Source organism: Punica granatum, chromosome 5 (assembly GCF_007655135.1).
Source record: "Punica granatum isolate Tunisia-2019 chromosome 5, ASM765513v2, whole genome shotgun sequence".
In the NCBI taxonomy this organism is placed as follows: Eukaryota; Viridiplantae; Streptophyta; class Magnoliopsida; order Myrtales; family Lythraceae; genus Punica; species Punica granatum.
The window spans coordinates 13,690,315-13,704,780 of NC_045131.1; the positions used below are offsets into that span (position 1 = coordinate 13,690,315).

Here is a 14,466-nt window from a genome sequence, read left to right on the forward strand (position 1 = left end):
TAGCAACAACAAGAAGTATTATATCATTCTTAGAGAGAATACTTATATCCCAACCATGCTGTTCAAACCGATCGGCAGCGACAAATTCTAAGATTTCATGTGGAGAATCTACGACAATCGACTCTAGTAATGAGCAAATTAACCAAATCCACGCAAGTATACTTCAAAATCAAAATCTGAAATTCCGGTAATGTGGTGTCAATACTGTACTATCCGATTCCTATCAACGATGCACAACAACCTTATCATCGGTTGACAAGAGACTATACATGAACATATCCCTGACCTCTCCCTTGTAATAGCTGTACTTCCTCAGGCAACCCTCTCTCAAGAACCCAGCCTTATCCAAAACCCTCTGTGACCCTTTATTCTCCACGTCTACCAAAGCCTCTAACCTCACCAAATCAGGGAACTCACCGAACACTTCCGAGACCACTGATCGCAGCGTGAAGGTTCCTATTCCCTGACCCCAGAGATCCGCCCCTATGGCGTAGCTGACATAGGCCCGGTGCCGTTCATCGCCGGACCCCGGCCTCACTGAGATGTACCCAATGGAATGGCCGTCGAGGCATATGGACCGGCGCCAGGGGTGGGGTATTGCGACATTCTTGAGATGAGCCAGAGCTTCCTCCCGCGTCCTGATGTCCCAACGGAAGAAACGGGTCACGCGGTCGTCGCCGGCCCATGAGAGGAGGTCATCGACGTCGGAGAGTGCAAATGGGCGGAGAGAGATTCTTGATGGGTCCATCTTGAAGATGGAATTGTTCTCCAATGAACTATATAAGTTGATGAAGGACTTGCTAGGAAATGATGGCCTCCCTGCAGAAGCAGAACCCCTTTAACAGATGGAGGATTCATGGATATGGGGTCCCTATCTTTCGATAAATCAATAAAAGAATTGTTTTTGGCTATAAATCAATGAGAGAACTGCTTGACGTTAAATTTTTTAAAATTTTAAAAAAGAAGAAAAAAACAGAGAAGATGGGTCTGGTCAAAGTCAATTATGGCCAGCTTAAGGCGAGGTGAATGTTTTTTTTGGCCTTTTTGTTTTTAATTTTAACACCATATATATCATTATTACATTTTTTTACAAATATATCTCATGGCCTAATAAAAAATATATAAAAAAGCTCATGGTTTGCATTCTGTTCAAAATATATTCCGACGTGAAATTTTCCATCAATAATTGATGGAATTATTAACGTGGCCCGTCGATAATATTTCTATGGAAGCGCCGTTACACATAAAGCATGGTCATGTCAGTAACTCTGTCAATGATTGGCAGAAATTTAACGTCATCATATGTTTTGAACAAAATACAAACCACGGGCCTTTTTACGTATTTCTAAAACTATGCGATAGATTTACGAAAAAAGTCAAATCATGATATATATATATATATATATGGTGTTAAATTCCCTATTTTTAGGATAATGCTTGTATTCCGTGCCTGAATTTTCAGTCACAAACCTAATGCAAGAGTTTTTAGTTTTGTACAAAAACTATTGTACAAGCTGTACAAAATCCAAAACTTTTGTGCAACAAGAGTTTTTGTTTTGTATTTAGCCCGTAACTGAAAATTTAGCCACGTGACCCAAGAATTTTCTCCATTTTCGGGTGAAAGAATGTATCCTTTTTACCCACCTCATGGCCGTGCTCCCCAATCCAAGTAATGCAGAGTTGACTACATGGTTACGACCTAAGGTGTAATCACTTCAAAAATAATTATAACATGCATATGTTAAATTACTTACAAATCAAAGTAAAATAGTTTAATTGTAAGTACATAACACATTTTTCAAATTAGTTACACATATTTTGAGAAATTAGTAGAAGATTTGATAAAGTCGTAGCTCTATATATCCTTGAGTTATAATTGAGGGAGACCTTACTCTCGTTATTCCAAGAGATCGAGTATTAAAATTTATTATGTCTCCTAATAATTGCGCTTCTTCGGGATGAAACTTATGTCATCCTTCTTAAAGAGAGAAGAACCTAAGAGTAGACTACATCATTTTAATCGAAGACAAATAATAAGTTAGAAGCTAAATATATATATCTATATATATACATATATGGTACTATCATACAAATATAATATGCTCCTTTTTATAAGAAAGCCTTATAGCTTAAACAAAAAATAATAAAAAGTTGAATAATATGGCATGAGAAGTCTCGTTACCGGAAATCAAATCATGAATTAATTCCTTTGTGTGAATATGTGTTATTCTGCTACACTCCTTATTTTAAATCATGAATTAATTCCTTTGTGTGAATATGTGTTATTCTGCTACACTCCTTATTTTAAATCATGAGCTTTTTCCAGTGAGCCAAATTGTCTGTTTGACCGTGCCAAGTGCGAATATATATGATACAGTTAATAAATGCAAACTACTTAAACACGAGTTGGAAATAGTAAATAGTCATTTTCAATTTGTAAATCTATATATATATATATATGTATATAATATAATGGCAATATTTTGTGAGAGGATTAATGTCGTCTTTGAAATATGCCAAAAGCTCAAATCCCCGGCTCTCCATTGCGAGACCCTCACATACTCTCATGACATTAATTATTTTTATAATTATTAGATTATTAATATTTATTAATTAAATCATGAAAAATCTAAAAAAATAACATAAGATTATTTAACTCGTAATATTAATTTAATCCATGCATAACCTAATAAAATTATTATTTAACAATCTACATATAATATTTTTAGTTTTAAGTATTGAAATACATAAAATATTTATAAAAAAATGATTTATGTTTTGCTTTATTTTCAACTAGGAAGCAACCCACGCGATGTTGCAGCGAATTTTTTTTTTGTCAATCTTTTGGCTAATCAAATTAGTTTACGTAATACCAAAATATGATATCTCGATTTTTCTAAAAAATTATACTAATCCATTATCTATTCTATATATGTAAAGTAGACTCCGATTAATGAGAGAGCTCCCTCCCATCGATGAGAGCTTCCTTTGACGTTTCCTCAGCTCGTGGTGCAATGTCTTTTGGTGTTCTCGCTATCTAGTCTGTTCTTGGTTTAAATAGAAAGCATGCATAACTACAAGACTCCATCAGCCAATCGCTCTTTCACATCTTCCCACAATTTAATAAAACAAAAAATGATTAATATCAATTCACTAAACAATAAATTCTTCCAAAAAATTTAGTGGAATCAATGCTCATCTAAATTAAACATACATACACCAAAAAATCCAAAATTCTCATGATTCATATGATTGGTTTAATAAGTTTTCCTAATAAATCTTCCATTCCAAGATTAATGCCCATCTCCATGCATCCACACAAACAGCAAACAGATTATCACCAATTAATGTATTAATAGTCTAAATCCTCAGTTAGACCATATTCTCTATAACTGTTATAAAATGATACAGCACATTACATAGTTCATTCGTTCCTCAAAGACTTACTGGTATATCAGAGCATGCACCATCCAGATGTGGAACGTCTACAATACGCATAATGAAGATGACCATTTCTACATCAAGATGATCTTACTTGATGAAGATGTCGCTATTGTGCTAACGTTTTTATTGTGTCACATATCTACATTATAACATTTTCTTATAAGTTTTCAGGTCAAGCCAATTGATGTTATTGTATGGAAAAATCTCATAAACAAGTTCAAGCCCTTGCTGCATAAAGGAAAGGCGTTTAACTTCAAGAATTCCGAAGTAGTGCCAACAAACGATAATTATAGGCCAGTCAATGGGACCCCCAAAGTGTTGTTTCTTCTCACGAGGTCCTTAACAGAGATAAAAGACCCCTCCATCAAGATTCCAAGGCACTATTTTCAATTTGCTTCCTTCCAACCGTTGCAAGAAAGGGTGAGAGAAAGATCCATTCTACAAGTATCATCAATAATCCCCATTTAGATATCAAAGACCAAAAACATATTATAATTTCTCATATGGAAAAGATTTTAATGATCCAAAATTATGTCACTGATGAAGTTTGACATATTTAGGTAAATAGATTATCTAAGATATATAGCCATATAGCAAAAATCTCTGGTACAACTATTTCTTATGTATAGTTAATCAATATTGTTAATATTTCAAAGAATGGTAAATTGCACTAGTGGTCGAAAATATTTTACAAATGTTTCATTATGGTCCAAAAAGTTTTTTTCGCTACATGATGGTACAAAATGTTTCAAAGTTGTTTCATGATGGTACCAACCGTCAATTGGCCCTAACGCCATTAACATTTTGCTGACGTGGCGCGTCCTATGTGTCACTTTTGTTACGTGGAACCAATCATAGTGCGCCACGTCATTTAAGAGAAAATAAAATTTTAAAAAGTCCAAAAAAATGCAAAAAATACAAAAAAGAGTATAATTTTGAAAAAAAAATTTGAAATTTTTTTAAATTTTTTTTAAAATACAAAAAAATACAAAAAAGAGTAAAAATTTTGAAAAAAAAAAAAAAAATTATTTTGAAAATTTTAAAATTATTTTTTAAAAAATTAAATTTTTTTAATTTTTTAAAAATAATTTTAAATAATTTTATAAAATTTAAAATTTAATATTAAAATTATTTTTAATTTAAAATAATAAATTTATTTTTAATTTAAAATTAAAAGTTTAAAATTATTTTATATTTTAAATTAAAAGTTTAAAATTATTTGTAAAAATTTTTAAAATTTAAAACTATTTTTAAAAGTTTTAAAATTTTAAAATTTTTAGAATTATTTAAAATTTTTCGGCCACGTCAGCAAGGAGGTGACACGTAGTAGCCACGTCAGCGTCGGCTTGACGGCGTCAAGCTCGAGTTGACGGTTTGTACCATCATGAAACAACTTTGAAACATTTTGTACCATCATGTAGCGAAAAAAACTTTTTAGACCATAATAAAACATTTGCAAAATATTTTGGACTATCAATGCAATTTACCCTGCAAAGAATTAAATTAGTGTTTGTTTTTTGTTTATTGGGCTTTATTTCTTATTGTTGCTCAGTCTACTTACACAGATCACTTTATTTTCGAAAATATCGTGGATCGACTCAATTTTACATTAATTTCTCATAGTATTTTGTCAATAAGTTTTTGAACCATTAATTTCGTTAAATCACCTTTAATAGATTAGGTGGCCGTGTTCTGGCAAATCATGGAAATTCTATGGTGGTGCTATGGGGTTTTCCGATGAAGAGGAAAACCGAGATAACTAAAGTTGGCTGGGAGAGCTGAGCGAGAAGAGTACCATAGATGAGTGTTCCATGATGATTTTGATTAATCTAAGGTTGCGTTTAAGAAATTTGATGATGGCTTTGGGTTGATAGGTGTGGAATGAGTAGCTGATATTTTGTGTCCAGGAGGCAAGCTAGAAAGTGACTATCTGGCGTCGCCAAAGACGTACATGTTGCTGGATGACCTGAGGGCAGACCACATTACGTTGTTGGGGCGAATCACTTGGTCTCCGAAATCCAACATTAAATTCTCATATGTTTTGATAACTTCTAATATTCTATTTGCTAGTATAGAACCATATATTTATATAGACACAGTCACACACATAATCACATACATACTTAGCTCTAGCTATCACAAACATACAAGGTATACATTAAGAAGTTTGATACCTTTGATACAGATCAAAGAGACTCGCGGCTCGCAGCGCTCGCCGATGACTGTGGACACTCTCGTTGATGAGCTATCCTTCGCAGTTGCTTGGGAGGTCGAAGCTCGGGTAGATCAACTCGGACGGTTGGGCAGATCAACTCGGATGAATCGAAGCTCGGAAGTCGGAACTGCGAAAGAAATCGCGGAAGTCGGAACTCGGAACGGCGGAAGAAATCGTGGAAGTGGGAACTTGGAATTGTGGAAGTCGGATCTGCGAAGAACACGAAGATGAGGTCTAGTGGATTAGGGCACAATGTCGGGGAGAAAGGGAGCGCCTGAGAAGAAAGGGAAAAGGAAGGGGAAAAAAAATTCCGTCGGGCCCATTTCAGGGCCAATGGGCTGGGCTTTGGCTCGAGGGCCCGAATCAGGCTTGGCCTTCACCCGTGTATGGGCCGAATCTGGAATCGCAGAATCGGCGCGATTCCGCGATTCACGGCCCAATTTAGGTGCGATTCAACAGTATCTGATTCAGCCCATAGTATCAGAATCGCATAACCTCCCCTTGAATCGTAGAATCGTAAGATTCTACGATTCGAATTATGATTCTAAGAACCATGATAGCACCATTGCGGAACTTCCAATACTTCCCACGAATTCCTTTACAACCCATTGTCTCAATACAATGCAAAATTTCTTATTTCATATTCATTTTGTCTTATAACTCTCTCATCTTTGTTCAAACACCACTTAAAATAATCTCCATTTGACACCTTCATTAAACAGAGGATTTCACATTGATCGTTAATAGGACAATTCAATCAATAAAGAACTGAATTCATCAAAAAGATATGATCAAACAAAGCAAAAGCTCAATAGCACATTATGACTAAAGTTTGCCCCTTCTCGTTAAGCTGAACCCTAAACCTTCCTTTAATCATTTAACAAAAATTCAGCACCTTTAAAACGAATTTCCCGGTCCAAAAGTCCAGACGTTCGTAAAATAACATAACTTGAGAAGACATAAATTGACTTAACAAGCACCAAAATCAGATATGACCAGCAAGGAAGATGAAGCTTAAAGAACATGAAAGTGATCAGTTTTGGACTTGAGAAAAGAAAATTCGATAAATCCACACATTACGGAAAATATAATAATTAATATCGCAATTTTCAGAAAAGTCCCGAAAATTTATCTAAAATAGTAGATTCAGACACAAATCAGTACGAACAAAAAATCACTGCAATCCGATGTTAGATCGAGCCTGACAAGCCTCCCGAAGTTGCTGGTACGGGCTGTTGCAAAACATTCTCGGACTGTGTGATAGCCCAACTTCGGGGGTTCAGTTCTCTCTATAAAACTCCAAATACCACAATCTTGGAGTCTCTAGAAAGCTTATAGTGTGAAGATGAAGAAATCTGTTAAAAAATGCAAGTTAAAATTGACGTTTCGTTATGATTTTCAGAAATTTGAAATCGCGATAACTTTCAAACCGTATAACAAAATCCAATTCCGTAAAAAGCTACATCATTCAAATAATCAGAGGAGTCTAAACATATCAAATTTTCGCACTAATAACATCTACACATCAAGCTGCTATTAACGAGCCTCAACCAAGCTTTCTCCCATTTCCTAAATTCAAATTGCAACATCAAGCTAGAGTAAAGAAAAACTTGCTCAATCTGCATCCAGACCAATCAATAGAAACGTCTAAGGTAAGGAGAATAAACTTACTTCAAGAACCCAAGCCCAGCTTTCTCTTTCTCCTTCCTTTGTTCAATTCCTACCTGCTCCAATCTTCATTTAGGTAAGAAAGATAATGGAGCTCAAACTTGGTTCGGAGCTCCCCGAAGTTGTTCCTCTCTTCCCCTTCCTCTTCAGTTTGCTCAGCCCTCTCTCTCTCTCTCTCTCTCTCCCCCCTCGTATGCTCTATTTCCTCTGTTTTCTTCTTTATTTCAGTTGAACAAACAGAAAAGAGGAAAAAAAGAAGAAGGGAAAGGCGGTGGAAATGGGGTGCTTGGGGGGAATGAGGGCCACGTGGGCCCATTTTCTACCCCTCTAATTTTTTTTTCGGGTCTCATTCAAATTGAGGTGGTCATCGTGCCTAGAGCTCACCGACGACCTCGATTGGGGTAGTAGTGGCTGGTGTCGAGCCACTACCGCCCCTCTTTCCCTCATATCTCTCTCCCTTCGAGAAAAGAGAGAAGGGGACAAACTTGGGGCCGTGGAGGCCCGACGGCTAGACCTCGTTGAGGCCGCATAGGTGAGGTCATTGGAGGCCTTCGGGTACTGCGGCGACCTCGCCGAGGAGGCTATGGTCAATACCCGAGCCCCGCTGCCCCTCTCTCGATTCTGTTCACTGTTTCGTTCATCTTTTTTTTTTAAAAAAAAAATTATATTTATATTTATAAATTTAATTTAGGTTCAAAATATTATTATATTCATTTCAAAATTAAAAAGAAAAAAGAATTTGGGCGTCCATGTCATTTTAGCTCGATCGTAATCCTAAACCTCCACATGCAAAAAAATTTTATAAGGATAATTTTAATCCTTAATTTTGAATCCTCTCCCATCCTCATATATCTTATCCTATTCGGTCGACCAGACATAGATTGTTCCATGAAAAACTTATGGGTCATTGATAATAAATTGTCATTTATATCCATAATATTTTCTTATTACTTTTAAGGAAAGTGAATGTGTATCACTATACAATACGGAACTCTCTCGCGTTGCCACGTTATTATCATCTATAGCAAGGAATTTTTATATTATTTTTTTCTATTATAAAGGAGGTCCAAAGCCTAGTATAATGGAAGAGAAATCCTAAATAACTAATAAAATGGTACGAGTAATCCAACTAGATATTGAACCCGCGACCTCTAAATCAACAAGTGAAGGCGTATGCCACTGCCTTGCACCCTCTTTTTATATTCTTTTACTAAGAAAATATTCTTATATAATTGTCCTTTATATTCATAATATTTTCTTATTACTATTAATAAAGTGAATGTATATCACTATAATATATATTATTATTCTAATTAAGTAAATGTCGTTTGTTTATTATGTTTTCTTAACTCATAATATAAAACCCTATTAAAAGTGATGTATAATTACAAAGTCTACGTAATGTTTCCTATCTCCAAGTTCTCTCTTTAGGTTCTTATCTCCCTTTATACTCTATTATTGTCAAATTTATATTTTCACGCTAGTTGTCATTTTATTTTAATGAGTAATCGCATGTTTACATAAAAATAGTTAAATAATTTTAATTTTGTTATCTAATTTTGTGTAATTAGGTTTATATAGTTGTTGTCATCATTGTCGTCGTGGTCATCGTTGTTGTTTAACAATTATTTTGTCTAACTCATTAAAAAACACAATTTTTTAAAATATATACTAGAATATTATAAAATATATATTTTTTTCAATCTTGCGTATCGCGTTGGTCATCATCTAATTATTATTTATATATGTCATTTTTATTAACCTTTTATGTTGCCGCGTGTAACGCGAGTAGTTTCTTCTCTATACATATACATGTACATACGAAAGGGAGAGAATACTAAAAGAAACAATGAATAGTATAAGAAACACCCCTAAAGCAATGATGGAAAGCATACATAGAATATTCAGGAAAATACTCCCTCTATGGCCATCTATATGGCATGTGTGCCCGTAATTAGTAGTATTGTGACTGCAAGGTGGTCGTAAGGCTTGTGAGAAATAGTCAAGCAAAATTCAGATACCGTCCACTGTTGAAAAAAAGAATAGAAAAGGCATGAGAAAGTAAAAAAAATGGGCTACTCTCCCTAAGGTGAGGATGGACCCATTTTAAATGTTTTAAGATTTAAGATGAAATAAGATGAGATAAGATAAAAATAAAAATAAAAATAAAAATAATATAATATAATAATCTTAATGATAATTGTTATTTATGTTAAATAATGAATTATTTTATCAAATATTCTAATTTCAAATATATTTATTTGTCGCCAGTCAAATTAGAATTCATTCTTTCTGAATTTCCATTTTGTAATTTTTTATTTTAACTTGAATTTATTAATTATGATTTTGATCACGTGCTAGTTACTATAATAATTTAACTTTTGATGTCGAACGACCCCTTTTTCTTGTAATTACAAAGGAGGTCCATGAATCTAATATAATAAAATATAAATCATAATAACTATATACACGGATAGTCATATCAAGTACTGAATTTGAAACCTCTTTTCAAACCACCCTTCTTTGAATTCTTGATTAATTGGTAAGTGCAACTCTAGTTCTACTCAGTTTCTTGGAAGTTATGGGTCTAAGCCAATCCTCATATGAATAAAAAGGTCAGGTTGAATTTGGTTTTAGAGTTGAGTAGAGTTGAGTTTTGATTTTAATTGATTTGTAATGATTGTATTGTTGAATTATGAGAAAAAATGTGAAAAAGTAATGAATAGTTGAGATAAAGTAATGATTGTGTTGTTAAATTGTGGAAAAAGTAATGAATAGTTGAGTGAAAATAATGAATGTGTTGTTGAATTATGGAAAAAGAATGAATATTTGATAAAATTTAGTATTAAAAATTAAATTTAATAGATAAAAAAATTGAAAAAAAATTGAAAATGTAATAATTGTGTTATTGAAATGAAGTAAGTGGAGTTAAAAAAAATTGGGAAACCAAACGGCCAAATATCCACTCGATTAACCAAACACCAAATAACTTCCGCCCGCACACAATTGAAGAAGAGCTACAGTCGGCAAAGTCCGAGACGACCCGAGAGCCAGTAGATGCGCTGCTGCCCATCTTACTCTCCGTCCTCAAACACTGGACGATGGTGATGACATGATGGTGTGGGCCAGTGGCAGCGAAGTTACGCGCTTCTGTACATGGGAACCATACCAATCCAGGGATGACGTGGCCAACTACATCAGAAACGGACGTGGTACTGCCCCACCCTTGGTTCACGTCAATATGCTTATGAGGCAGAGCGATCAGGGCAATCTCAGTGACCGAGAATATGAACAATCGATGCCGAGGGGAGATGAGATATGTGCTAACGTCCTGGTACTGGGGTAAGGGGATCGCTACCAAGGCCATGAAGTTGGTGGCGGTGTCCGTATTCGAAGAGCGGCCGGAGCTGAAGAGGGTGGAGGCGTCAGTGGACGGGAACAACGTGGGGTCGCAGTGGGTGCTGGCAAAGGCCGAGTTAACCCGAGAAGGCGTGCTCAGGAAGATTTGTGTGCTCAAGGGCAGGACCAGGGATATGGTGATGTTCAGCCTCGTATCCACTGAACCACTGCAACAATAATAAATATTCAATCGACATCGGGTGGGATGTAATATATAGAAGATTATCTTTTTCTTTAATATATGCGAGCATTGGCATTATGTATTTGTAAACAACATATACGACATTTCTAGCATTGCACAATGACTATTGAAAAATCAAGAGTTCCAACGTTTCTCTCAATTAAAAATCTATTCCAACGTTTTAATTGTTGTAAAAAAAGAATCAATTTTTATCACTTTTCTCAACATAATTAATATATGTAGAACTGTGTAAATTTCACAACAATACGAAAACAATGAAAATCTTTAAAAATTTGGACGTATATTGTCACCTGTCTAATAAAAATATTAATTGTATTTGGGCCACTAAAACCTGAAGAGGAGTCTGAAGGCAATAGACCTTGATAATAAATTTCACAGCGATCAAGATGATTGAAGGTGGCCCATCTTGATTATTCAAATATTTAAACTTGACAAATCAGAGTCAAGGAAACTAAATAATATATGAGTCACATAAAAAAAAAGAGAGTTTCATCAATTATAATATATAAAAGTCGAGAAGCAAAAGAGGATGCACCCCATTATTCAAATATAAAACCTTATACTCCACGTTGAATTGACCTTCTAATTCCTACTCAATTATATTTCGCAATATATTGTTTGCGGCATATTTGACATACTTTGGTTATTTGTCCATATCATATGTATGTACTAATATATATTTTAGTTTTTTTTTGAAAAATTAAAATTTCTCGATAACTGAAAAGAAAAAATCTCGGATATTTGATTTTTTCATGTTCAATGTGCCAAATGCCTTATAAATACTGGACTTGAAATCGTATTTTTACTTACTATAATGTTTTTGACACCCTAACTCCTACATTCTCTCTATACTTATTTGTATATCATATGTGTTAGTTCTTATTTTCAATCATGCAAATATTGATAAAAGTTGTACCATTCAACGTGCTGGTATCGACTAGTTTTATCAAAGTTTGGAAACCATTGGCGAAAAGGTTTGCACATTTTTTTTTCGCAATTATCCCAAAATAAAATTGTCTTCTATAGTTCTATTTCATTGGCATTTCGCAAGTGGCCTTTGTCATCTAGCAAGAGGCCCAAAATCAGAGCCCAATTCCATTTCATCCATCCCCAAAAATCCAAATCGTTCATGGGCTTAATTTTGCGGGGCGAGGCCCAATAGAGGTCCATAATCAAAGCCCACTTAGTACTAGCCGATCTCAGTCAGGTCTACTCTACATTCCCAGTCTTCTCCGTGTCACCGCTGACTTTTCCGGTGTGGTCTTGACAGAGATCTCTCTGCCGCCGAAATCAGCCACCGCAGCACAGCCGCCGCCTCCGCGATGGACCCTCTCTCCGCCCTACGCGACTTCACGATCCGCGGCGAGCTCGACAAGATAGTCCGGTTCGGCGACGAGTTCCGGTTCGGCTCCGATTACGCCTTCCCCTGCACGGCGGAGACCGCCTACCGCTCCAAACAAGGGAACCTCTACACCCTCGAAACCCTCGTCTTCTACGTCAAGAACCACCAGCTAAAGCACACGGAGTACATACAGAGCGCCCGCACGCAGCAGATCCCGTCTGTCACCTTCATTGACCGCAAGCCGCTGCTCGAGTACCTCCAGGGCAAGGTCGACACCACTGACGCCATCGAGCTCTTCCCCTCCGCCCCCACCCCTGCCCCCGCCCCCGCCGCTGCCGATGACGTCTCCATGCCCGAGGCGGCCCCGACTGACTCTAGGTAACTCGTTTCATCTCAATTGAGTTGCTATAGCTTTACCTCTGAGCTTGAATCGAGGTTGTCAATCTTAGGTTTTGATTGATTCTAAATCAGCGATAACTTGGCATAGTTTTGTTCTAATCTATGCTCTCTGCCAGGGTTGTTGATGAGCCCCCGGTCGTGGACTTCATGTCGATGATCAGAGCGGTAGAGAGGCCGCTGAAGGACCGTGAAGCATTACTGGAGTGTAGGAATAGGGATTTCTATAGCGTTCTCATTAATTCTACGAAGCGCGAAGAGGAGAGGCAGAGACTGGAATCGCAGCAGAGAAAAGACGGGTTGGTGGCGAAGAGTCGCCTAATGGGCGCAGAAGAGAGGGGAGTAGGGTTCGGTGACGAGCTAGGTTACAATGACTCTGGCCTGAAACCGAAATTGAACTTAAAGGGTGGCAATATCGGTGAAGGAGTTCCTATAATTCTAGTCCCAAGTGCGTTTCATACTTTGATTACAATATACAATGTAAAGGAGTTCTTGGAGGATGGGGTCTTTATTCCAACAGATGTGAAGGCCAAGCAGATGAACGGAACGAAGCCTGACTGCGTCACAGTGCAGAAGAAATTTGGCAGGCATCCGGTATTGCCAGCTTATGAAGTGAGGGATAAGCCCTCTTCGTTGAAGCGAGAAGACTGGGATCGTGTTGTAGCTGTTTTTGTACTGGGAAAAGAATGGCAGTTCAAGGATTGGCCTTTTAAGGACCACGTCGAGATTTTCAACAAGAGTAAGTTGATTTCCCTCCATTTGTTGAGCTAATATTGCTTTGGTGTTAGAAAGTAATCTCCAAATATTGATCCGCGGTATTGCTATAATGATTTTGGACTAATCTCAGGAGCGTAAAGATCCATGTTATGTGAGATTGTAGCATTCCAGCTAATACAGGATGTTTTCTGTATTTAATGTTGGGCAGTTATTGGATTTTTCATGCGGTTTGAAGATGACAGTGTGGAGTCTGCAAAAACTGTGAAGCAGTGGAATGTAAAAATTGTCTCGGTAAGTCGTGTGTTTTTTTCGATGTTTTAATCCGATGACTTAAGGTTTTCATTTCTCGTATTGTGGTGTGAGTATCTCCATAGAGCTCTGATAGGAACATTGAATGGGATGTGCAGATAAGCAAGAACAAGAGACATCAGGACAGAGCTGCTGCTCTTGAGGTTTGGGACTGGCTTGAACATTTTATACAGTCAAGATCACATGTTTGATGTGCCATAAACCATTGTAAGGAGAGCGATTTGAACGGTCGACCTCAGATCTTTCCTGAGTTTCTCTAGTCTTTTGCAATGTGTAAAGTTTAGCTGGGTTAGAAAGAAGCACCTCAGATTGTCTTGCTTGTAGGAAAATGTTCAGTAAAATTTTTTCGTTATAAATTAAAATTGAGAATTGCTGGTCTTGTTTATTTTTTGCTAGCATTTTTAACCTAGTTTGAAGTTTCATCATCTATGTGTCCCTCAATCTCCCAGTTCTGGTCTTAAGAAGAATGGTTCATCAGTGCTAACCAAACGACAATGACAATATATAATTGCTTGAAGATTAAGACTAACCCACAGTTACTCGAGAACAATAAAACTGTTCGACATCTCAGAAGTACTGAAGTTGTTGGTGTTTATCTTGCTATATCCCGAATGGTTTTCAGATGTAGTCTCTGACAAACTTTCACCGAAGGTTGAATAATGTTCTTAGTCTTTGATTTAGGCTCTCCTCAGGAAGGTTTAATCGTGATAATGGTCTTAATACCGTAAAGGCTGTTGGAATCCGAGCATGATAGGGTTGGGTTGGGTTGAGCTT

General features: G+C 36.5%; 2 protein-coding genes and 1 pseudogene across 2 annotated transcripts; 2 read left to right on the forward strand and 1 right to left on the reverse strand.

Moving 5' to 3' along the window:
• LOC116207181 (uncharacterized N-acetyltransferase YoaA-like) lies at positions 1-893 on the reverse strand. The gene has a single exon (XM_031540063.1). The coding sequence runs from the start codon at positions 746-748 to the stop codon at positions 224-226; it is 525 nt and encodes a 174-aa protein (XP_031395923.1). The 5' UTR covers positions 749-893; the 3' UTR covers positions 1-223.
• Positions 894-10,240: 9,347 nt separating this feature from the next.
• On the forward strand, positions 10,241-10,905 carry LOC116208994 (annotated as a pseudogene).
• A 1,239-nt stretch (positions 10,906-12,144) lies between these two features.
• Positions 12,145-14,117, forward strand: LOC116208596 (protein CDC73 homolog). The gene is made up of 4 exons (XM_031542124.1): positions 12,145-12,648; positions 12,786-13,405; positions 13,592-13,674; positions 13,791-14,117. Exons 1-4 carry the CDS (start codon positions 12,251-12,253, stop codon positions 13,881-13,883), a joined length of 1,194 nt encoding a protein of 397 aa, XP_031397984.1. The 5' UTR covers positions 12,145-12,250; the 3' UTR covers positions 13,884-14,117.
• Positions 14,118-14,466: the final 349 nt, after the last annotated feature.

What these genes read in the sequence shown, in the direction of transcription:
- LOC116208596 (XM_031542124.1), top strand. Translation starts at nt 12,251, where the DNA reads ATGGACCCTCTCTCCGCCCTACGCGACTTCACGATCCGCGGCGAGCTC. An exon ending in GCGGCCCCGACTGACTCTAG is followed by an intron (nt 12,649 to 12,785) that starts GTAACTCGTTTC and finishes GCTCTCTGCCAG; the next exon opens with GGTTGTTGATGAGCCCCCGG. An exon ending in CGTCGAGATTTTCAACAAGA is followed by an intron (nt 13,406 to 13,591) that starts GTAAGTTGATTT and finishes AATGTTGGGCAG; the next exon opens with TTATTGGATTTTTCATGCGG.
- LOC116207181 (XM_031540063.1), bottom strand. Translation starts at nt 748, where the DNA reads ATGGACCCATCAAGAATCTCTCTCCGCCCATTTGCACTCTCCGACGTC.